We start from the raw sequence: 23,536 nt of genomic DNA on the forward strand, positions 1-23,536 counted from the left end.
GGAAGAGTCGGGGTTCGGGTAGAGGCCGCCCATGGCCCATCCTGAGTTCCTCAGGTGCAGAGGCCCAGGGTGGGCGCGGCTGGTCCCCACGTGCCTGTGTGCGTGTGTGTAGGCTAGTACATGTGTACTAGGGAGCCTCTCCCATCTGCCTCAGAGGGGACAATTGCCCAGGTTGTGTCTCCCCAGATGTCTCCCTGGAGACTAGTTCAGGGCTGGCACTCAATGCTCCCGACACCCTGGCTGCCCACTACTTGTTTGTTTTAAAAGATTTATTTTATTTTGATAGCAAAGTCATATACAGAGAGGAGAGACAGAGAGGAAGATCTGTCCGATGATTCACTCCCCAAGTGAGCGCAACGGCTGGTGCTGCGCCGATCCGAAGCTAGGAGCCAGGACCTTCCTCCAGGTCTCCCACATGGGTGCAGAATCCCAAGGCTTTGGGCCGTCCTCGACTACTTTCCCAGGCCACAAGCAGGGAGCTGGATGGGAAGTGGAGCTGCTGGGATCCCGGCGCATTCAAGGTGAGGACTTTAGCCGCCAGGCCACCACACCGGGCCCCCAGTACTTGTTTACTTACTTGTTTGAGAAGCAGAATCATAGAGGGAGAGGGTGACAGGGCAGGAGCTCTCCAGTCCACCAGTTTTCACCTCGCCAATGGCTGCGAGCACCAGGGCTGGGCTAGGCCAGCACCAGGGCCTCCCACACAGGGGCACCAGCAGGGAGATGGATCAGAAGTGGGTGGCTGGCACTTGACTCTGCACCCACATGGCATGCTGGTCGCACAGGAGGCTTTACTCACAACACCACAGCTCTGGTCCCTCCCTGCTCCTGTTCTGATTCAGCTCTGTGCTAAAGCACCTAAGAGGCAACAGGCATGAGCCAGTGCCTGAGTCATTGGGCTTTGTAGGCCACGGGGATGGAGCTTCTGGCTCCCAGCTTCAGCCCAGCCGCGCCAGGTCCCTCTGTGGCCATTCAGTCCAGCCCCGCCAGGTCCCTCTGTGGCCATTCAGTCCAGCCCCGCCAGGTCCCTCTGTGGCCATTCAGCCCAGCCCCGCCAGGTCCCTCTGTGGCCATTCAGCCCAGCCCCGCCAGGTCCCTCTGTGGCCATTCAGCCCAGCCCCGCCTGGCCAATCTGCACAACCATCACCTCCCTCCCTTCCTAACAGCAGAGAAGCTGGCCACCCCTTCACCTGGGTGAACCTGGGCCCTCCTGGTTCATTAGGTCGTGGTGAGAGGTCCCAGCTGAGGACTATTTTGGCTCCAGGAGACACTGTGAAAGGGGTGCTGGTCTCGGGGCAGGAACAGCCATGCCCCCACACCACAGGCTGAGGCCTGCAGCCCGGCATTCTTCCCACACACACCTCAGGAGGGCAGCAATGGCAAGTCACGTCCACTCCCACAGAGACCTGAACCGAGTTCCCAGCTCCTGACTTCGGCCTGGCCCAGCCATGTGGGCACGGAGGGAGCAAAGCAGCAGACAGCTGCATGGGCTCGTCTGTGCTCTCAAACGGTACATCAAGGCACTGACTCCAGCGTGCAGTGGGGGACTGAAGACCCCTGGCCAGCCAAAACCGATGCAGTCTGTCTCCGAGCCTGGGGCCACATGAGGCCACCACGCTGCACAGTGGACCTGTGAGCTGCCCGAGATCGCCCCTGCACCAGCAAGACCAGCAGGACCAGCAAACACCAGGGAGGGCACGTGGAGGGCAGCTCCTTGGGGCCCTTCCCGCTGGCCACCCTACGAGCCTGTTCTGGGACAGGACACACTACCTGGTGACATGCTTGTACACAGCCACTGGGCCCCCGGGTCCGGCACCAGCACCTGCAGGCCACGCAGTGAGGAAGACAAGGAGCCTGCCTCTCAAATGAGTACACGATGCTCCCTGGAGTGTTAGACACAGGAGAGAGGGAGGCAGAGCCCCGCCAAGTCAGGCCTGGCCAGACTCAAGGCTGTCACGGGGCTGCCATGCAGACACAGCAGCCCAGGGACAGGGACAAAGGGGCCTTCCCAGGGTGTGCTGTGCCACCTGCCCAAGGGTCCTTTGGAAGGACAAACCCCAAGGCCAGGGCTGGCAAGCTATCCGGGAGCCCTGCCCTCGGCTGCCCCTGCCAATTGGGATACGACTTTCTGTCCAGGCGGTGCTGAACGCCCAGGGGGCACTGTACACCTAGCCGTCCCTGGGACAAGGACCTGGGGAGTAAACCTCTGGCTCCGAGCCACAGCCAGGCATGACACAGATCTTAAAGCAGAGCCGAATCCACTGGTCCGGCCACCCGGGGGACAACAGTCCATGGCAGCCGGCAGGGCCTGTGATGTGGGGTCCCCACCTTCCTGCAGGGCAGACTTGGAGGGCCTCTCCTGCACAGCAGGGCCCCAGGCACCCAACCCCCGTGGTCACAGAGGTCCCCAACCGTCGTTTGTGGTTTTTTTTTTGTCAACAAAGAACCAAAGTGGAGAGAAAAAGGCAACTGTATTTTAAATTAACATGACTTCTGTTTGCACTGCACCAGCGCCCGGGCCCGGCCCCTCCCCGCCACACGCCGCGGGGGAAACGGCAGGAGCGGCGCTTTCCCACGGCCTCAGAACTCCTCGTGCACGTTGCGTGCGTAGTCCATGAGCTTGCTGCCCGTGAAGAACTCGCTGTAGCGGAGGATCTCCTCGAGCTCCAGGTGCTGGTTCTGGTTCTCGTCGGCGATGGCGACCATCTGCTTGGCCTCGTTGAGGGCGTTGTACTCGTTCAGTGGGTCCATGTAGCTCTAGGGAGGCGGCGGGCTGGTCACACCGCCCGCCCCCGGGAGAGGCCTGAGCCGCCAGGGTGCCCAGCGCCCTGCCCCAAGTCCTCCCCCAGGACAGAAGAGTCAGTGCCCACACACAGGGCAGCACGCACAATGGCCACACGCGGGGTACACACGTCTCAGCGCCCACACACGGGGTACACACGCCTCACTGTCCACATGTTGTGGCTCACACATCTCAGTGTTCACACATGGGGTACACACACACCTCAGCGCCCACACACGGGGTACACACGCCTCACTGTCCACATGTTGTGGCTCACACATCTCAGCGTTCACACATGGGGTACACACACACCTCAGCGTTCACACACGGGGTACACACGCCTCAGTGTCCACAGGGTGTGGCTCACACGTCTCAGCGCCCACACACGGGGTACACACACACCTCAGCGCCCACACAGGGTACACACGCCTCAGTGGCCACATGCTGTGGCTCACACGCCTCAGCGTTCACACACGGGGTACACACACACCTCAGCGCCCACACACGGGGTACACACACCTCAGTGTCCACAGGGTGTGGCTCACACGTCTCAGCGCCCACACACGGGGTACACACGCCTCAGTGTCCACATGCTGTGGCTCACACGTTTCAGCGTTCACACATGGGGTACACACACGCCTCAGTGTCCACATGGTGTGGCTCACACGCCTCAGCGCCCACACACGGGGTACACACACACCTCAGCGCCCACACAGGGTACACACGCCTCAGTGGCCACATGGTGTGGCTCACACGCCTCAGGAAAGTGTCCCACGGGCACAGGCAGAGCCCCTCTCACCTCCAGCTCCTCCGAGGTCACAACCCCGTCGTGGTTGGAATCAATGAGGTCCTCAAACTCCTTCCTCCTGTCCCTCACCCAACTGTCGTCCATGTCCTGGCCCTGCTGGTTCTCCACGGTGCCCACGGGCAGGGAGATGAACTCGGGCAGCGAGAGCCGCTTGTCCCCATCCTGGTCTGAGCAGGGACTCACGTAAGGTGCCAGCCTGGTCCCCACTCAGTGCCTCAGTCTCCCCTGCCAGGGCCGGAGTCCCCCACCCTGTGCCCCAGCCAGCCTCACCCAGGTCGCGGATGATCTCCTTGACCATGAACCTGAGCATGCCGCGGCTGTGCTCGGGGTGCAGGAAGGACAGGAACTCCTCCTCGGTCAGCAGCAGGTCAGCGGGGGGGTTGTCCGCCTGGTACCAGCGGTCCTTGAGGTTCTCGAGGGCTTCCTGTGCTGAGGGGGTGGCCCATAAGCACCCGGGCCCGCACTTCCTGGGATGCCGCCTAAACTCAGTCCAGCCAGGAGGAAAGATGGGCCCAGGAGACTCACAGGAGCCCCAACATGGCCCAGGACGCCCCAAGGAGCCCAGGACACGGCCCTAAGGAGAACCAGGACTTGACCCAGGATGCCCCAAGGAGTCCAGAACACGACCCAGGACACCCCAAGAAGCCCCAACATGGCCCAGGATGTTCCAAGGAGTCCAGGACTTGACCCAGGATGTTCCAAGGAGCCCAGCATGGCCCATGATGAAGGAGCCCCACCCAGGACATGGCCCAGGTTCCCCCTCCCCCCAAGGCTGGGCCCTGGGAAGATGGAACCAGCTTGGCTGACTCAGCCGCCGAGAAGCGCAGCGTCTGCAGAAGGGTGGCGTCCCCGCCTTCACGTGCAGCCAGGCAGCCCGAGCGGGAAAACCCAACTCTGGAAATGACTTGTAGCAACCTACACAGCCACCCACGGGCTGGGGGCGGCCACATGTCCACCGGACACTGCGGGGACAGTGCAGACGGGCCACTAACCCAGCTGCCACGTCTACTACAGCTGTCGCATCCACCATAGCCATCACCACGTCCACCACAGCCGTCACGTCCACCATAGCCGTCACATCCACCACAGCCCCTCACCGCGTCCACCACAGCCCTCACCACGTCCACCACAGCCGTCACGTCCACCACAGCCCTCACCACGTCCACCACAGCCGTCACGTCCACCACAGCCCTCACCACGTCCACCACAGCCCTCACCACGTCCACCACAGCCCTCACCACGTCCACCACAGCCGTCATGTCCACCACAGCCCTCACCATGTCCACCACAGCCCTCACCACGTCCACCACAGCCGTCACCACGTCCACCAAAGCCGTCATGTCCACCACAGCCGTCATGTCCACCACAGCCCTCACCACGTCCACCACAGCCCTCACCACGTCCACCACAGCCGTCACGTCCACCACAGCCGTCACCACGTCCACCACAGCCATCACCACGTCCACCACAGCCCTCACCACGTCCACCACAGCCCTCACCACGTCCACCACAGCCCTCACCACGTTCACTACAGCCCTCACCACGTCCATTACAGCCCTCACCACGTCCACCACAGCTGTCACCAAAGCTCTTACCATGTCCACCACAGCCCTTACCATGCCCACGACAGACTCACCATAGCCATCACGTCTACCAGAGCCGTCACCAAAGCTCTTACCATGTCCATCACAGCCCTCACCTCGTCCACCACAGTCCTCACCACATCCACCACAGCCATCACCGCATCCACCACAGCCCTCACCACGTCCACCACAGCCCTCACCAAAGCTCTTACCATGTCCACCACAGCCCTCACCACGCCCACGACAGACCTCACCACGTTCACCACAGCCATCACATCTACCAGAGCTGTTACCAAAGCTCTTACCACATCCACCACAGCCCTCACCACACCCACCACAGCCCTCACCACGTCCACCACAGCCCTCACCACATCCACCACAGCTGTCACCACGTCCACCACAGCCCTCACCATGTCCACCACAACCCTCACCATGTCCACCACAGCCCTCACCACGTCCACCACAGCCCTCACCGCGTCCACCTCAGCTTTCACTCATATGGTGACCCCAGATCATGAGCGCTGCTTTCCCCACCCTCGACTCCAGCCCCCAATTCCATGCCTCTACTCTTCTGAACTCAGCTCTATCTACCTTTGTCCTGCTCCCTTCGCACAGGGGGATCGTCTGCTGTCCCATGCCCTCCCTCCTCATAAGATGTCCACACCTACCCTCTCCTGGATGCCAGAATGTGCCAGACCCCATCAGGGTCTGAAGCCCCCCATGCTGTAGCCTTGGCAACCCCCTCCGCCCCAGGTGCCTGAGGACAGCCCACGTGGACTACTCAGTGCTACAGTCAGTATGGATGGCAACACTGGCACACGGTCCCACAGGACACAAGGCACACCTGGCGTGATGGTGGCACGGCAAGCCACCCCCCACCCCATCGCCCCCGCCCGGCCTGTGCACTCACTCTCCTCGTCCACCTGCAGCCCCTGTTTGCTCTGCAGGGCAGCGGCGACCTCCTTCTCACTGTGGCCTTTACTGACCAGGAACTTCACTTTGTACTCGTCCCACGACACGTGGCCTGAGAGAGACATGGCCAGAAGGGGTCAGGGGCAATGGCCTCTGGGGAGCAGACTCAGTCACCCCAGGAAGCCAGCTGCCCGTGCCTGAGCCACAGCAGTGGCAGAGGCCCAAGCGGCAGGTGGCTGGCTCCAAGCACACAGCCACGCCCAGCGCTAGGGGACAGAGCACTCGCGCCACATTCGGGGTTTCTCTGCCCACCGTCGCCATCGGGGTCCACGGCCCGGAAGTGCATCCTGTTTTCCCGGACAGCCTCCTGGAAGTGCTCGGCAGTCTTCTCCATGATCCAGCGCTGCATCTCCTTGGCACTGATCTTCCCGTCCGCGTTCACATCCACCCTGTGCGTGGGCAGGCGTGGCATCACACGGAGCCCTGACAGACCCCACCCAGCAATGAGGAGGGGAGCCCTCAGCGGACACAGGGGTAGGCTGAGGACGGCCCTGACCCTGCCGGGGCCTTGCTCCCCAGTCCCTACAGCTGCGAGGCAAAGGGCCTCTGGGGGCATAGACAGCTGGGAATCCAGGGTGCTGGAGATGTGCCCTGTGGGTGCCAGTTCGAGTCCCGGGTGCTCCACTTCCCATCCAACGTCCTCCTTATGGTCTGGGAAAGCAGTGGAGGATGGCTCAAGTGCTCGAGCCCCAGCACCCACAGAGAAGACCGCAGGAAATTCCTGGCTCTGCCTAGGTCCAGCCCTGGCTGTTGTGACCATGTAGGGTGAACCAGCAGAAGAAAGATCTCTCTCTCTGTTGCTTGCTCTTGTTCTCACTCTGCCTTTCAAAAAAACAAATCTTCAAAAGCCAGAACCTCGGGCCTGGCGTGTTAGCCTAGCAGATAAAATTCTGGCTTTGCACGCCCAGGCTCCCATATGGGTGCTGGTTCTAATCCTGGCAGCTCCACTTCCCATCCATCTCCCTGCCTGTGGCCTGGGAAAGCAGCCAAGCATGCCCAAAGCCTTGGGACCTGCACCCGCATGAGAAACCCAGAAGAGGCCCCAGGATCCTGGTTTCAGGTTGGCACAACTCCAGTCACTGAGGCCACTTGGGGACTGAATCAACAGACAGAAGATCTTCCTCTCTATCTGATTTTCCAATAAAAAATAAAATAAATCTTAAAAAAAAAAAAAGTCAGAATCTCCCATCACAAGGCAGAGGGGCCATGAGGAGCGTGGGAGTCCTCACGCTGCCCCAGTCCCCATCTGGCCCCCTCTGCCTGCCATGTGCACGGCTGGCCCGGCCCCGGGGCACCCACTTGGAGAAGATGAGCACCAGCTTGCTGCGGCTGCGGCGTGGCGTGGCGTCCTCCTCGAAGCCATCCACGTCCTTGCCCAGGAAGACTTCCTGGTGGAAGTCCTTGTTCAGGTGCCCGTCCATCTCCAGCTTCACCCCGTTCAGGTGGTCAGGCGGCACGAGTTCGTTCTCGTCCCGGGCTGACGAATGGTTGGCGGGCCGTGCGGACGCGTCCAGCAGGAGGACACTGCCCAGGAGCCAGAGGCAGAGGGGAGGCGGGGGACGCGCCATGGCCTGTGCGAGAGGAGGAAGGACCCCGGCAGCTGTCATGACCCAGGACCCAGGGCTCCGTGCGAGGCCGAGCGGTCACCACTGTTCTGGGCATTGCTTCTGCTGCTCTTGCCAGGCCCAGGGAGGCTCCCCACCCTGCCCTGGAGGTCGCAGCTGCTCCCCCGCCCTGCCAGTGTCCTGAGGCACCTGATGGGGAGACAGCGACCTGCCATGCCAGCACCCCTTGGGGGCTCCACCTCTTGCCCAGCTCCCTGCCATCTACCATACCAGCACCCCGTGGGGGCTCTGCTTCCTGCCCAGCTCCCTGCCAACCTAACCCACGCAGCAGATCTACAGCTCCAAGCTCAGCTATTCGCAAAGTGTACAGGGGTACAACTGCTTGCCTCTCACACAGACATATACGAGAAAAATGACCCCCAAGAGCTGTGAATGCCACGGATTGTGGTGGGCGGGGGGGTGTCCCACAGGAAGAGGACTTCGCCTCACTCCACCCCCCTTGGGAAGTGGGAGCCGAGCACCCAGACGACAGGCACGGGGCACTGCTGGCGCAGTGGGCTCTAGACTCAGTAGCCCCGTGGACACATGGCGAGCCCACGGGAGCCTCCCTCGCCTCCGGCCGGCCCCCCGACCTTGCAGTGGACGAGCGGCAGCGGCCGCACTCTGGTCATGTCCCACACCGGCTCAGGTGCCGCAGCCCACTCTGCCGAGGGCGCACGTTAACACGCCGGCCCTGCCACCGTCCCGAAGCCCGTGGCCGGCGTGGGCTCCCTCTCGGAGGCTGCTGGCCCCTGCCGGGCCCTCAGGGGAGCCGCGTGCTCGAGCATCGCTGGCGGACTCGGGACGACCCCCGAGACGACGGCCGCTGCCGTCCGGGGTTTCGGCTCCCGCTGCTTCCCGGGCGGCCTGCGGGCCCTCCCTGGGCGGAAGCCGAGGCGGAGGCGGCCGGCCACGGGCCAAGGTGACCTCGCGGGCGGCCGGGCTCCCTACGCATCGGCCCCGAGGCCGCACCCCAAGGTGCGACGCAGAGAACGCGGGGCCGGACGCGGCCCGAGCCTCGGCCCGCAGCGCCGCGGGGGCGACCACGGATCCCCAGCCCAGACGCGCGACGCCCGAAGCGAGGCTCGCCTCGACCGCAGGCCCGCTCCGCGCAGGGCCCGAGGCCCTGAGGTGTGCGGCGGCCGCCCGGGCCCCTCACTCACCGGCCGCCCTCCCGCGCCCGTGACCCGAGAGTGGACCCAGCGCCTGCGACGCCTTGGACCAGACTGGGGTCAGGCCGCGGCCATCTTTCTTTCGGGAGGAGGTGGGCCGGCGAACGGAGCGCATCACCTCGCCGCGCTGACGCCGGCGCCGCCATGGCACGTCCGGGAGGAAGCGGCGCTGCGAGGCCAACCAATGAAAAGGGTGCGCGCTGTCACGTGACGCCCGGCCCCGCCTCCGCCGGTGTGTCGCGGCCCCGGGAGGGTCGGAGGCGGCTGTCGGGGCGCGCGCGCGCGGCCCCGGAGCTCCACGCCGCCGGAGGCATGAGGCTGCCGCGGCGAGCGTGGCGGCGGCGCGCGGCGCTGCTGGGGCTGGGCGCGCTGGCGCTGTGCGGGGCGGCGCTGCTGTACCTGGCGCGCTGCGGCCCCGAGGGCGCGCGGGCGGCGGCGAGGCATGGCCCCGCGCCCGCCGCGCCCGCCGCGCCCGCCGCGCCCGCCGCGCCCGCCGCGCCCGCCGCGCCCGCCGGCCCCCGAGCCGCCGCCTTCCTGGCCGTGCTGGTGGCCAGCGCGCCCCGCGCCCTCGAGCGCCGCAGCGCGGTGCGCAGCACGTGGCTGGCGGCGCGGCGCGGCGGCCCTGGAGACGTGTGGGCGCGCTTCGTGGTGGGCACGCGCGGCCTGGGCGCCGAGGAGCTGCGCGCACTGGAGCGCGAGCAGGCGCGGCACGGGGACCTGCTTCTGCTGCCCGCGCTGCGCGACGCCTACGACACCCTGGCCGCCAAGGTGCTGGCCATGCTGGCCTGGCTGGACGAGCACGTGGCCTTCGAGTTCGTGCTCAAGGCGGACGACGACTCGTTCGCGCGCCTGGACGCCCTGCTGGCCGAGCTGCGCGGACGCGACCCCGCGCGCCGCCGCCGCCTCTACTGGGGCTTCTTCTCGGGGCGCGGGCGCGTCAAGGCGGGGGGCCGCTGGCGCGAGGCCGCCTGGCAGCTGTGCGACTACTACCTGCCCTACGCACTGGGCGGCGGCTACGTGCTCTCGGCCGACCTGGTGCACTACCTGCGCCTCAGCCGCGACTACCTGCGCACCTGGCACAGCGAGGACGTGTCTCTGGGCGCCTGGCTGGCGCCCGTGGACGTGCAGCGCGAGCACGACCCGCGCTTCGACACCGAGTACAAGTCGCGCGGCTGCAGCAACCAGTACCTGGTGACACACAAGCAGAGCGTGTCCGACATGTTGGAGAAGCACCAGACACTGGCGCATCTGGGCCGCCTGTGCCAACAAGAGGTGCAGCTGCGGCTCTCCTACGTCTACAATTGGTCCGCACCACCCTCGCAGTGCTGCCAGCGCCGGGAGGGCATCCCCTAGCGGGGCGGCCCACACGCACACACACGTGCTTGGCTGGCACTGGGGCTTGCTACCATCTCTCCACGGCTGGATGTGGAAGCCCGGTGTCGTGCCAGCCCAGCCCTGCCCGGCCCACGCTCCCGCGGTCTGGACCTGGTCAGTGTTTGCCCAGCGCTGGACTTGGCATGAGTGGTCAGCGTCCCTGGTGGACGCACACGTGCAGCATTCACCCGCGCCTGACTGCCCAGCGTGACCTGGAACCTGGCCCGCACTGGCTTTGAAGGGCTGCAGGCCCCCGTGAGGGCGGAGGCCGTTGAGGCTCCCGGAATCCGCACCAGGGCTCCTTTGGAGGAAAGACGAACTGACAGGTGAAGGCACTGTCCTCACCTACCTCGCATTTTTGCTGGCCCGGCCAGACCTGAGGAGTAACTGCTGCTTGAGGTTTCGCTGACCCCACACTTGGGCACATGAAGAGTGGCTGCTGGGCAGAGCCGGGTTTGTGGGTGTCCTTGTACCTCTCCGTGAGGGGTCGGGCTTCCTGGGGCTTCGCATCCTGGACTTGTGCGGCAGCTGTGGGATGTTGGGGGAGGTTGAGTGTAGCCCACTGGGAGCCCTGAGGTGACGGGTGCTGGAGGGCAGTGTGGCAGTGCCCTCAGGACACGGGCATGCGCAGCTGGGGTGCTGTGTGCCTGCGATGCCAGGTCCGCTCCCTGCTGACAGCCGGAGAAGGTGTCAGGGAGCTGGATGCAGGACTGGGCCGAGGCCAGGCAGGGGAGTGGACCAACAGTGGATCATCTGTGTGCCTCTTGGGGCCTCTGCCTTCTGAATAAATAAACCCTGTCTGTGGTCGGCAGCCAGGCAGCTCTCCCACCCACCTCTGTCCCCAGGAGGCTTGAGGTGCAGGCCCTGCGAGTCCAGCTCTGCTCAGAGATGAACTGTGGGGTGCAGGGCCACCTCCAGGAGGGAGGGCACAGGCCCTCAGGGACTGGGCAGGAGACGCCTGAGGTCGGTCCTGGCTCTGCTGACCTGGGTTTGCTGTGGTGGGGACCATTCCCCACTGGACAGATGACCTGATAGAAATGGCTGGCCAGACACCCGAAATGCCAGAGTGGCTCCCGCGGTCAGGTGCCGAGTGGGCACAGCCCTGGTCGTTGTTGGTGGCCCCTGCGGTTGGGTGCTGAGCGGACACAGTCCCGGTCATCCACATGTCCCCTGTAGTCAGGTGCCCACCAGATAAGGCCCTGCCATTGGGTGCCAAGCTGATACAGCCCTGGTCTGCATGGCCCTGCGGTCAGGTTCTGAGTGGACAAGCCCCAGTAGCCCCCGCAGTCAGGTGCCACGTGGACACTGGAGACCTAACGGAGGTTCCCTTCTGCCAGGGTCTGGCGTCAGCTGTCCACCTGCAGCATCCCATCTAGCCCGTGCTGCTGCCTTGCCCTGGCCCTGGGCCCTGACTCGGGCGCCCAGCCTGAGGGACAGCCAGGGAGATGTGGGGGGGAGGCTCGCCGCTCCCTCCCACCTCAGGCAGCAGGTGCTCCACCCCCATGTCCTGAGAGCGCCCCCTACTGCCTGCTGGCCCCCCTAGGCCTGGCCAGTTCTGAGTTCTGGAGGAACCCACGTGGGGTCTACACCACTCCCCAACTCGTTCCTGCAGGCCCCTACCCTCCCTCCTTCCCTGTTAGGTCAAGTCCCCCCCACTGACTTGAGCCCCTCAGAGCCCCCTGGGTGTCTAGAGCTTACCTCTCCCGTTAGCTCCGTGGGTAGAACTGCCCAAGGAGGGTGGCCGAGCCATCCCTGCCGTCTGCAGTGTGGATACCTGCGCTAATGGGCTGCATTCAGGGTAAAGACAGGCCACAGCAGGCCCTGGGTGCTGTAGAGCAGTCAGCCCTCCCTGTCCCCTTGGCACTGGCCAGGCTGGAGCAACAGGGACCCAGCCCTCCCCTGCAGTGGCAACCAAGGATCTCAGCCAGGCCAGCCTCCCTGGAGGGCCTCCACTGCCTACCTCTGAGCCCAGAGGGCATGATAGGTGGCTGGGGCCACGTTGCCATCCTGCAGGCAGCCAACAGAGGGTGGCCTCACCAGGCACCCATTGCAAAAGAGCCCTCAGGAGCCCGACCCTGGCATCCTGCCAATTGGGGTGTCCTCCTTGAGCTGGCCACCTTCTGAGGTCCCATAAGGGGGCAGGTGAGAGCGGGGCTCCACCCTGCCTAAGTCTGTGCATGAAGACCCTTTGTCACCAAGTACTCCCAAGCCAGGTAGCAGACACACAGGGGCCTGTGTCCGTCCCAGAGCCAGAGGCTGGGGGAGGGAGCTGACTGCCCATCCTGGCACTTGGCCAGCCCTGGGAGGCAGCAGCAGGGTAGGATTCTGGGAAGTCAGCCCTGGGGTCAGCCTGACCACCAGAGTAGCCCCTAGCCCCTCCATGGGGCCTGGGGGCAGCCTGGGCCATCCAGCACTACGCTGGACTCCTTAGGCCCAGGTCAACACAGCCAAAGCCCAGCTACAGAAGCACACGGCAGCAGGTGGACAGGGCAGTGCTGAGCCTACAGCAGCCCCTGCAGTCCGCTCTGGGACTGGACCTTCCTGGGCAGCCCCCCGCCCCACCCTTCCCCTGCCCCTGAGCCCCAACGAGGGGCAGGCTTCACTCTAGCCTAGTGATTAGTGACCCCAATGCAGGGAGAACAGGGGCGGGGCAGAGGGGCAGGACCTGGACAAGGGCCCCACCCACCTGTCTGCAATTCTAGGTTGCGCTTCCCTCCAAGTGGCCACTTGCCTTGCAGCTGCTTGCAGTTTTCAGCATCCTGGGAGCCCCCACCTGTTGTCTGGGTGAGGCAGGTGGGGGCAAAATCTCAATATAGGCCATGTTTCTACCTCATCAGCCTGCACTCAGAGAAGGGGCCAGGGCTCCCGAAGTAGAGGCCCTGCACCCTGGTCCCTCAGTCAAGGCCTGCTCCACAGACTTCCTTCACAACACCAGGCTGGCACCCTTGGCGCAACACAGGTGGGACTCCTGCAGCCCAGCCCCAGACGCACCCTGGGGAGGAAGGAGGCAGAGGTGGGGATGGGACAGCAGTTAACCCCCTGCTGCCCAGCATCACTGTTGAGAGCAGTCAGCACTCACAGGTCCTCAGTAAACATCCCCCCAAGTTGGCTTAGGGTGAGCTGCCTCCAAGCCTCAGCTCAGGCCAGTTCACACCATGCACTGTCCCAGGGACACCAGAGAGGCCGGAGCATCAGATACCCACCTGTCCTCTGGTGAGGTTTGACAAAGACAGGACAGGGTTGGGTCCCCAACTTGAGGTTGCCAGACCCAAGGTCCTGCCTTGGGGGTGAGGGGGAAGAGTGGTGCCTGGTTGCCTGTCAGGTACAGCTCAGGCATTTGGCTCAGGCAGGCCTACCTGGCCCACAGCTGCTCTCCAGTGTCCATGCCTGTCGTCCAGCCTGGAGGGGAGGTCCTGGGTGTGGAGCAGAAGCCCCGACATCTCTTCTGGGACTCAGGGTGGACGTGGTACCCAGGCAGCTCTGGGACGGCCAGAGTCTGGACAGCTGCACCCACCTCCTGGTCTCATGCCATTCTGGGCTTGTGCAGATGCTCATTGCTGCTCCAGCCTCTCCTCCAACAGTGTCCACAGGTGATGGGGACAGCAGGGGCGGGGGCAGTGTCAGGATTAATCCAACAGACAAGAACATGCCTGGCCTGTGAATAGCTCCCTTGTCCACTGATGCACCCAGCTCCTTCATGGGGGTCACCCTGTGTCCACATGTGCCCAGCAGCAGCCCCAAGCAGCTCGAGCCAGCCTGGAGGGACAGTTCTGCCCTGAGCTACTGTCTATGAACATAGAGGTGTACTGTCCAGTCCGTGGGCACCTGCAGTGGACATCAGGCCCTGGGTTGGGTCTCTGGCATCCGAGCCCACCTACTTGCTTGAGGCTGGCCCTGCCCGGCCGTGCTCGCCCTGGGATCACTAGTCCCCAGGCTCACTGCCCAGATGTGCTGGGCCCGGGATCACTGGTCCCTGGGTGCGCAGGCTCATCCCAGCCGTGAGTGGTCATGCCCAGCCATGCTCGGGATCGGACCTTGTGCACCCTTGTGGGAATAGGCCCAATTAACACTGTCAGCTTCTGCTAGGAAGGGGACAGTTGGTATGCAAGGGCCCAGGGGCTGCCTGCTCAGACGGGACTTGGAGAGGCTCCTTGGCAGGGTGTCCTGGCTTGAGCAGGTGCGGCTCCTTCTAGGGATGCTGGGAAAGGCAAGCCAGGCAGGAGCCTCCACCCCTACCTTTGAAAACCCATCTCTTTGCTGCACCCTATGGGAGCACATCCCAAGTGCCTGGGCGCCCTGTGGGGGGGCTGTGCTCCTTGGAAGCCACCTGCCCCTGCCAATGAGGAGCCCCGCAGCGCTCCAGTCAGAGCTAGCCGCAGCCCACACCCTGTCCAACCCCACACAGAAGTGTGGTGGGCAAGCTGCCTGATGCCCTGGGGAGAAGACTGGACGGCCCAGGCAGGCAGGCAAGCATGGGGGCCTTCAACCTCCAAAAGGACTCCAAAGGCAAAGGGGTGCTGGACCCCCAGGACAGGACTAGCCACAGCGTCCACAGCCTGAGCTGCAAGGCACCAGGGTTCCCAAGAGGGGCCTACCCTGCCCCCACCCCCACCATGCACACCTAACTCAAGAAACTGCATCTGCGGCCCAACGCAATGGACTAGTAGCTCAATTCTTGCCTTGCATGTGCCAGGATCCCATATGGACACTGGTTCATGTCCCAGCTCTCACTTCCCATCCATCCCTGCTTGTGGCCTGGGAAAGCAGTCAACGATGGCCCAAAGCCTTGGGAGCCTGCACCCACGTGGGAGACCTGGACGGTGCTCCTGGCTTCAGATCGGTGCAGCACCGGCTGTTGCAGCCACCTGGAGACTGAACCGGCAGAAGAACATTTCTCTATCTCCTTTCTGTATATCTGATTTTTCAATAAAAATATATTTTTTAAAAGACTTGTTTTATTTTTACTCCAAAGTCAGATATACAGAGAAGACGACAGACAGAGGAAGATCTTCCATCTGATGATTCACTCCCCAAGTGGCTGCAATTGCCGGAACTGAGCCGATCCGGAGCCAGGAGCCAAGAGCTTCTTCTGGGACTCCCACGAGGGTGCAGGGTCCCAAGGCTTTAAGCTGTTCTTGACTGCTTTCCCAGGCCACAAGCAGGGAGCTGGATGGGAAGCAGGGACACCGAGATTAGAACCAGCGCCCATATGGGATCCCGGGGCGTTCAAGGCGAGGACTTTAGCCTCTAGGCCAACAAGCTTGGCCCCTAAAATAATTTTTTTTAAAATAAACTATCTCAAAATAACAACAAAAAATTTAAAATTTAAAAAATTAACTAATTAAAAGAAACTATCTGGTGGTGAATTAGAGCTGAACACTGGCCCACAGGGAGCCCCTTCCCCACCCAAACACCCCTTTCGCTGGCCCAGGAGGGGCTCTCCAGTGGACCAGCCTGCACACACCCTGGCCAGGGCCTTACGAAGGAGGACTACCCGAGGGAGGAGCTCCTGAGAGCTGACCTAGTGGAGGAGGACTGCCTGAGGGAGGAGCTCCTGAGAGCTGGCCTGGTAGAAGAGGACTACCTGAGGGAGGAGCTCCTGAGAGCTGGCCTAGTGGAGGACCACCTGAGGGAGGAGTCCTGAGAGCTGGCCTGGTGGAGGAGGACCGCCTGAGGGAGGACCGCCTGAGGGAGGAGCTCCTGAGAGCTGGCCTAGTGGAGGAGGACCACCTGAGGGAGGAGTTCCTGAGAGCTGGCCTGGTGGAGGAGGACTGCCTGAGGGAGGAGCTCCTGAGAGCTGGCCTGGTAGAAGAGGACTACCTGAGGGAGGAGCTCCTGAGAGCTGGCCTGGTAGAAGAGGACTACCTGAGGGAGGAGCTCCTGAGAGCTGGCCTAGTGGAGGGCCACCTGAGGGAGGAGTCCTGAGAGCTGGCCTGGTGGAGGAGGACTACCTGAGGGAGGAGCTCCTGAGAGCTGGCCTGGCAGAAATAAGCCGATAGACTGCTACTCCAACAGACCCAGCATGGCATGGCTGCGATCAGAGCACATTGTACTCTTGTGGGGACAGCAGCTCGAGAGTCCTGACTGGAGGGGCAGGGAGGGTCCAAGGCCTTGGGGGTGCAGGACATGTCCTGTGTCCTCTTACTGTCCTGACATCCACACCTCTACCGTCACTGTGCACGGCTGAAGCTGGTGCTGTGGTACAGTGGGTTAAGTCACCACCTGTGTGGTGTCCTACGTGAGCATCCTGGCTGCTCCATTTCTCATGCAGCTCCCTGCTAATACCTGGGAAAGCAGTGGAGGAAGAACCAAGTCCTTGGGACCCCACGCCCAGTCCAGGCCCCAGCCTGGCAGCTGCGGCCATTTGGAATGGAAGAGCCATGCCCCCTTCTCTAACCCAAATCTGCCTTTCAAACAAACCCTACAAGAGGGGAAGGGAGAAGCAAGATGGCCAGGTGCTCGGTCCAAGAGGCCACCACCACCCTTTATTGATAGGTGTCGCAGGGTCCCGCAGCGTCTGGGGGCAGTGACATGGGAGAACTCCAGGGCCCTGGTGCCACAAGACACTGGGATGGGGCAGGTACAGCCTGCAGACTCCGAGTGCCACCCTGAAATAGCTGCTCTGCCAGCAGCAGATTCTGTCCAGGGACCTCATACAGGCTAGGCCTGGCGAGACTTCACCTGGGTCTGCCTACAGGCAGCCCAGGCCTGAAGGCTGTGCCGCCCGTTAGGTCCCGCGGGCTCCCTACCAGCCATGAAGGGAGTCGTTCCCCGGCAGCCCCCTCTGTAACCCCAGAGACCTGTGAGGTCAAGAAGAAGCCAGGCCCAAATGAGAGGATCAGGATGCCCCTCTGTGCACAGGCGGCCCTTCAGGGACCCCAGGACCTGGCTCCAGCCACTGGGCCCTGCGGACAGGCTCTGTAGGAACCTGGGGGCCAGGGGAGGGCTCCCCGGTGGCTGAGCACAGCAGACGGTGACACCTGCGGTCGAGACCAGCTCCTTCCAGAGGCAGACACGGCTCCATCAAGAATGCACGCAGAGGACGTGGTGGGCACCGAGCTTTATATTTATAAGTGACCGCTCTCAGGCAATGGACACAGGCCCAAGACAAGCCAAGGGACTGTGGCCTGGTGGCCCTGGCTGGCGCCGCTCCCAGCCTGGGAGAGCACAGGGAGCCAAGAGCCTTATGCCAACTCCAAATCAAATTACACGTTTTGGTTTTTGCTTTTCCTTTTAAAGTTTTTAAAAAGCTAAACCCAGAATCCCAGCAAGTCTGCCCGTGCCAGCAGCATGCCCGGCCCTGCTGTCACACTCCAACACCTGGCTTCCCTCAGGGGAAGTGCCCCTGGTGGCCACGGCTCGGGGAACCCTCATTCCTGCGCGATGCTCCTCAACACGTACTTGACCGTGTAGGCGAAGGCCGCGAACCCAACGATGACAAACAAGTTCGCCAGGGCACCGCCCAGGAGTCCATGGTGCCGGTGGGCCTGCTGCAGCCCTGCCAGGTGGGGCCCAGCCCCCGGCGCATGCCCGTTGAGAAGTGGCACCCCATTCTGACCGTGGTGCAAGTCCCCGTCTGGAACCACATCCGGCAGGGGCAGGCCCTGGGTCCTGCTCAGGCGGTCCTGTGCTTTCTGCTTCATTTCCTAGGAGACAGCGGGAAGCCGGGCTGGTCAGCGGGCCATGAAAGCTGCTCCAGGCCCAGCCACACAAAGGGGTACCTGGTGGCCATGGTCACCAATGTCACTAGCCTGCCCGGACTAGGCCTCAGCCTTGGGACAGGCGTCCACCTCAGCCCTGGCCCTCTGCAGGCACACAGGCTCAGGGCCTGGCATTGCGGTCTTACCTCCACAACATCGGGGAACAATTCACAGAAGACTTTGTCTTTCAAGTTAAATGCTAAGCTCTGCACGGCCAGCTGTCTCTTCTGGGAAAAAAAGGCTGAGGGTCAGTGTGGCTCCCTCCCTCCCTCCCAGCCCTCATGTCTACTGGGCACTGGGGGCCCAGGTCACGGTCAGCCCACCACTGCCACAAGGCCTCTTGCAAACAGGCCACCACCCCTCACAGCCCCTCGGTGCCCGCCGGACACCGAGTGCCTGGCCCATGGCAGATACATGAGCTCTGTTGGGCACAAAGGCAAAAGGCAGAGTGCGGTGGTGTGGTCATGCTGGGCGTCACTCCCAGGACACAGAGGGCAGGAAGGCCGGGAGAAGGCCACTCCCAGGAACGCAGCCGCCCAGCCCTCACCGTAAAGTCTGAGGTCTCCACACTGCCCAAAGTGGGGCCCTTCTCCACCATGAAGCTCAGGAGCCCGGTCAGGATGGTGGACACGGACCAGGCTGGGTTCCACGTGTCTGGGTGGAAGTCCGTGATGGAAAGACACAGCCTGCACGGAGGGGCTGCATCAGCCGAGGCGCACACCCCCACGGCCCGGCCCAGCCCAGCCCGCAGCACCTCACCTCGTGTTGCACTTGAACCTCCCATTGGGAGTTATCATGTAAATACTAGGAGGTTTGAATGGAAATTCTCTGGGGAAAATCAGTTTCCCATGGTAATAGCCACCTGGAGGAAGAGAGCAGAGAGCCTGGCCGCCATGCACCCCGAGCCACGGTACACCACCCCACCTGGCGAGGGAGCCCAGCCCTCCTCCTCCCACACGTCCCTGGGGCCCGCGTGCTCCTGCGGGTCTGGTTATAAAACTGAAGCCCGCTCCGTACTTGGAGAAGACTCCTTACTCACACACCAATGGGCAAAGATACCCAGAGTCCCACTCACAACACACTCCACACCCACCGACTGCCCACACATCTGCCCCGTCCCGCCCCAAGCTCAGAGAGCTCCCTGGCCTGGAGACAGCTCACACTGTGCACACGACCATCCACCTGGCCTCGCTCGCCTCCTCGCACCACAGGCACTGTTGGCCCAAAGCCTGCCAGGCAGCTTGGCCACTGGTGCCTGGGTGGCCTGTCCCTGACCAGAGGTGGCTCAAGAGCCAGAGTTCTGCCCAATGGGCAGTGGCCGTGCCTGAGCCACTTGTAGGAAACTGTGACACTGTGCATGGACTGTGCCTCTGGACCTGGCCCACCCTTCACGCCTGTGCGGGCCCAGGGACCTGCTGCAATGGCGGAGGGGCCTCCCCGGGAAGGACCAGGAAGAGGGGCCTCAGCAGAGCTCTTCAGTGGCAGCCCCACGGTCAGAAAAACACAGCGAATACTCACGCTGTCCCAGTTCTGAGCTGGGGCTGGGCAGCACTCCAGCCCTCCTCTCATGCCCGCAGACAGATGCTGGCACAGCCACCCTCCGACCCCACAGAGGCCCACTCAACACAGGCCTGTCCCGCCCCTTACCTTCATAAGGGGTCATCTCAGGACCTCGGACGACATAGTGCCTAGGGGAGACAGGAAATGCCCACTGGAGAACAGACCCGTGTCCTCCCAGCCCCGCAGGTCCTGCACTGACCCTCAGGCTGCCCAGGCCTCCTGTCCGCCTGCGGCCTCTCCACTCATCAACATCGGGGACCCTGACACCTCCATACAGCAGTCACCTCCCAGGCTGGGACAACCAAGCGTCTTGTCTCTGTCTCCCACCCAGTGCTCAGACGCCACCCAGCCCAACACCCCCCTTCAACTGGCAGTCCATGTCGTGCCAACATGGTCATTTCTAAAACACCCCAGGCCACACAGGGCACTGCCACCAAGCAGGCTGTGTCCCCAACCCCCACCCCAGAAACCAAGGACTGGGCCTGGCAGCGTGGCCTAGCGGCTAAAGTCCTCATCTTGAACGCCCCGGGATCCTATATGGGCGCCGGTTCTAATCCCGGCAGCTCCACTTCCCATCCAGCTCCCTGCTTATGGCCTGGGAAAGCAGTCGAGGATGGCCCAATGCTTTGGGACCCTGCACCCGTGTGGGAGACCCGGAAGAGGTTCCTGGTTCCCAGCTCCGCATCGGCGCAGCACCGGCCGTTGCGGCTCAGTTGGGGAGTGAATCATCGGACGGAAGATCTTCCTCTCTGTCTCTCCTCCTCTCTGTATATCTGACTTTGTAATAAAATAAATAAATCTTTAAAAAAAAAAAAAAAGAAACCAAGGACTGACTCAAAGCTGCACGTCAGGCAGGAGGCAGCCAGCCGAGGGCTGTCACACAAAGCCGCCAAGCCACAGCCTTGGGCCAGAGCTCCAGGTGGACACACGTGGGCTCTCCAGGGCTGTGCTGGCCGCCCTGCCCACTCGGGCGCCTGGTCTAAATGCACAGCTCCACTTCCAGACCAGCTTCCTGCTAACATGCACGCACAGACCATGCGACCTGCTAGTTTCCAACTCTGAGCACTTGCTTTCGCTTCCTACTTACTTTCTGTTTACTTTCAAATCTGAAACAGGTCGTCCCCCACCCCATGGCTCACTCCAGGGCGGGGCCGGGCCAGGAGTTCCCACACCCTGGCAGGGATCCCAGGTGCCGCCCACCTGCTGCCTCACAGGATCAGCAGAGAAGTGAGGACCCAACTCGGCACCCCAAGCAGCTCAATGGCTGCACCAGACGCCCACCTGCAGCCAGGGTCTACGACACCTCCCCCAGCCTGCAGATACCAAAACATGTGTCCAAGGGCCCAGGGCGACGGCTCAATTGGCTCATCCTTTCCCTTCAAACATGAGGCTCCCATATGGGCACTGGTTTGTATCCCAGCTGCTGCACTTCCCATCACAGAACACCACACCACACAGCAGCTCCCTCCCTGCAAGCTTCCCTGTCACCCACTTCTCCTCAGCTCCCCTACTTCCTTCTCAGGACCAACATGTAAACCCTCTTCTAACAAGTGAGCGTCGGGCACTCGGCACTCACACCGGCGCCACGAGCACCATGAGCGCCGTGTCCAGGGCTGCTTCCTTGGCAGAGAGCAAGGACGCCTCGGCGCACGGGAGGCGACGGCGGCAGGTAGCAGCCCGCAGCCCGCAGCCCGCAGCCCACGTCCACTCCCCGACCAGGAGCCCCAGTCAGAGGCAGTCCTGGGGCCTCACCATTCCAGGATGTTGGAGGGGAGGGGCTCGGCACAGACGTAAGGCACTGGGTCTTTTTTGATCCGCAGGTAGTCCTGTTTCAGCCGCTGTGTGGCGGTCGTCGGGGCTCTCTTGCTGCTGTTGCCGCTCATCTGCCAACACACAAGCGCACAGCATGTGACTACATTATGCCCACCAGGGTCATGGCCGGCAGCCCGCGGAGAGCCAGGCCCCCAGGGGCCCAGGACTCTGTCCTGCCATGACCCCTGCTCACAGGAAGCACAGCCAGGTCCTTAAGCCAGGGGCAGCCCACCGATGTCAGGACAGGACCAGCCCAAGGGCAGGCCCACGTGTCCAGAAGTCTGCAACGGGCGGGTGTGCAGAGGCCAGCTAGGACAGCACCGCCAGCAGCACCCGGAGCCCACACTGGCCACCCACACAGGTGTCAATGTGATCCTGGCTGCCAGCCGTCCAAACCTGCCCCTGCCACAATCCCTGGGAAGGCCGTGCAGGGCGACTCTATGCCCACACAGAAGACCTGGGAGGAGTTCCAGGCATTTGGAGGCTGAACCAGCAAGTGGAAGGCCCTTCTCTCTGGCCCCCATCCCATCACTCCGCAAGCAAGCAAGCAAAGGTCCAGGCTGGGGACCACGCAGAGAGCAGCAGCTCAGCTGACAGGGCCTGAGAGCAGAGTGCAGCCAGGACACAGACCCGGACAGACCTCACTATGGCTCCTGCTACCAGGTCAGGGCTGGCACCAGGGAACCCCACTCCCAGGGTGTGTGGGCATCTTAACTCACCCCTCAACTCCTGTCAGAGAGCACACGTGGGAACAGCCAGCAGCACAACAGGCTGGTGCCACCCCAGCATCTCCTGGGGAGTTCCCGAGCCAAACGCCTCACCAACGGCCCTGGGCACCAGGGGTTAGCCCAGCAGTCAGTGCAAACCTGAGCCCAGCCCCACACTGGGTGGCAGCTCTGGCCAGGATTGGGGCTCGCTGGGAGCACCCAGTGCCCTCATCACACACGTTCCCACTGAGTCCAACCAGTCAGAGACCTGTCCGCATTTAGTTACCCACTGCCCAGCGACCAGCAAGGCCCCTCTGCCTGCCTATCCCACCAGTGCTCCCAACTCCCACATGACCCTGCTGTCCGTGGCCACTGGTACCCTCAGACCCACAGCAACCAGCTGAACACACTCTTCCAGCTCAAGAGCAGGGAGGGACCGCCCCGGCGGGACGGCACGGCCCGGGGTGGCTAAGGGCCCGGCGGGACGGCCTGGGGCAGCTAAACCCTCGCCTTGCACGCGCCGGGATCGCATATGGGCGCTGGTTCGCGTCCCGGCTGCTCCACTTCCCACCCAGCTCCCTGCTTGTGGCCTGCGAGGGCAGTGGAGGACCCTGCAGCCGCGCGGACACCCAGCGGAAGCTCCTGGCTGCGGACAGGCTCAGCCCCGGCCACTGCAGAGACCGGGGGAGCGAAAACGGGGGCAAAACTTTCTGTGCATCTGCTTTTCCAACACGAATGAACAAGCAGGAGGCGGGGAGGGCGCACAGCAGCGCAGGGGGCCTGTCCGCCCGGGCGGAGCTCACCGACGAGGGCTGCAGGCGGACAATCGGCCCGCCTCGCCCGGCCCCCCGTCGGCCCGACGCGCGGCCGCTCCGCCGTAACCGACCGCGGGCTGCCCGATCCCACCTCTTCCTGTCGCCGCGCGGGGCCGCCGCCGCGGTCCAGGCCGGAGCAGGGTGCGGACGAGTGGGGCCTGCGACGGAGCGAGCCCGGCCGTGCCGCTGGACCAACCCCGCCGCACCCGCCGCCGCCGCCGCCGCCGCCGCCGCTCCCAAGATGGCCGCCGGGGCGGGTCCTGCCCCGCTTCCGCTTCCGGTGCGCACGCGTCTGCCGGCGCTCTAGGCGCCCCGGAGGACGACGCGCCCGTCTCTGTCGCCGCCGGCCCGCAGGCGGGGAGGACACATGCGTACTGGCATAATCGCCCGACCCACGGTGGGCATGGTCGGACCGCCGAGCGCCTCCCGGGCCGGGACTGGAGGCGGTGTACAACTGTCTGTGGGTCAATCCGTGGCCGCCCAGCTGCCCCGCCCGGGCTACATGCGTGCGCCCACGCCGGGGCAGGCAGCGTGGAGACTCACACTCCAGTGGGCGGCCAACCAGAAGCAGAGGGGGGACGGGAGTGGCTGCAGGTTCTCCACCCGCCCCAGGTGAAGAGGCTGAGAGGACACCCCCGAGCCCTGCT

General features: G+C 63.4%; 3 protein-coding genes across 7 annotated transcripts; 1 reads left to right on the forward strand and 2 right to left on the reverse strand.

Moving 5' to 3' along the window:
- Positions 1-2,540: 2,540 nt before the first annotated feature.
- Positions 2,541-9,069, reverse strand: SDF4 (stromal cell derived factor 4). Of its 3 annotated transcripts, none has more exons than XM_058674058.1 (7): positions 8,913-9,069; positions 7,445-7,716; positions 6,398-6,534; positions 6,084-6,197; positions 3,861-4,019; positions 3,582-3,757; positions 2,541-2,757 (listed from the first exon to the last, which is right to left on the reverse strand). In XM_058674058.1, exons 2-7 carry the CDS (start codon positions 7,711-7,713, stop codon positions 2,581-2,583), a joined length of 1,032 nt encoding a protein of 343 aa, XP_058530041.1. In that variant the 5' UTR covers positions 7,714-7,716; positions 8,913-9,069; the 3' UTR covers positions 2,541-2,580. The 3 variants fall into 3 exon arrangements, with proteins under 3 accessions (XP_058530041.1, XP_058530048.1, XP_058530034.1); XM_058674065.1 differs by lacking the exon at positions 8,913-9,069 and adding an exon at positions 8,506-8,861; XM_058674051.1 differs by lacking the exon at positions 8,913-9,069 and adding an exon at positions 8,343-8,479.
- A 24-nt stretch (positions 9,070-9,093) lies between these two features.
- On the forward strand, positions 9,094-10,285 carry B3GALT6 (beta-1,3-galactosyltransferase 6). The gene has a single exon (XM_004599516.4). The coding sequence runs from the start codon at positions 9,234-9,236 to the stop codon at positions 10,272-10,274; it is 1,041 nt and encodes a 346-aa protein (XP_004599573.3). The 5' UTR covers positions 9,094-9,233; the 3' UTR covers positions 10,275-10,285.
- A 7,055-nt stretch (positions 10,286-17,340) lies between these two features.
- Positions 17,341-23,134, reverse strand: UBE2J2 (ubiquitin conjugating enzyme E2 J2). Of its 3 annotated transcripts, none has more exons than XM_058674078.1 (7): positions 22,981-23,134; positions 21,308-21,438; positions 19,643-19,683; positions 18,755-18,857; positions 18,543-18,681; positions 18,142-18,222; positions 17,341-17,941 (listed from the first exon to the last, which is right to left on the reverse strand). In XM_058674078.1, the coding sequence occupies exons 2-7, from the start codon at positions 21,436-21,438 to the stop codon at positions 17,666-17,668; spliced, it is 771 nt and encodes a 256-aa protein (XP_058530061.1). In that variant the 5' UTR covers positions 22,981-23,134; the 3' UTR covers positions 17,341-17,665. The 3 variants fall into 3 exon arrangements, with proteins under 3 accessions (XP_058530061.1, XP_058530066.1, XP_058530072.1); XM_058674083.1 differs by having other exon boundaries at positions 22,878-23,022; XM_058674089.1 differs by lacking the exon at positions 22,981-23,134 and adding an exon at positions 22,585-22,789.
- Between the last annotated feature and the right edge of the window lie 402 nt (positions 23,135-23,536).

The sequence above is a fragment of the Ochotona princeps genome, chromosome 2 (assembly GCF_030435755.1).
Source record: "Ochotona princeps isolate mOchPri1 chromosome 2, mOchPri1.hap1, whole genome shotgun sequence".
Lineage (NCBI taxonomy): Eukaryota > Metazoa > Chordata > Mammalia > Lagomorpha > Ochotonidae > Ochotona > Ochotona princeps.

Excerpts from the sequence above, each read along its gene's own strand:
- SDF4 (XM_058674051.1), bottom strand. The coding sequence starts at position 8,381 with ATGACCAGAGTGCGGCCGCTGCCGCTCGTCCACTGCAAG. Across the intron at positions 4,020-6,083 it reads GCTGCAGGTGGACGAGGAGA|CACAGGAAGCCCTCGAGAAC; the intron begins GTGAGTGCACAG and ends CCACCCCCTCAG. Across the intron at positions 3,758-3,860 it reads GGAGATCATCCGCGACCTGG|ACCAGGATGGGGACAAGCGG; the intron begins GTGAGGCTGGCT and ends GTCCCTGCTCAG.
- B3GALT6 (XM_004599516.4), top strand. The coding sequence starts at position 9,234 with ATGAGGCTGCCGCGGCGAGCGTGGCGGCGGCGCGCGGCGCTGCTGGGG.
- UBE2J2 (XM_058674078.1), bottom strand. The coding sequence starts at position 21,438 with ATGAGCGGCAACAGCAGCAAGAGAGCCCCGACGACCGCCACACAGCGG. Across the intron at positions 19,684-21,307 it reads CCCTCCAACATCCTGGAATG|GCACTATGTCGTCCGAGGTC; the intron begins GTGAGGCCCCAG and ends TGTCTCCCCTAG. Across the intron at positions 18,223-18,542 it reads TGGAGACCTCAGACTTTACG|AAGAGACAGCTGGCCGTGCA; the intron begins GTGAGGGCTGGG and ends TTTTTTTCCCAG.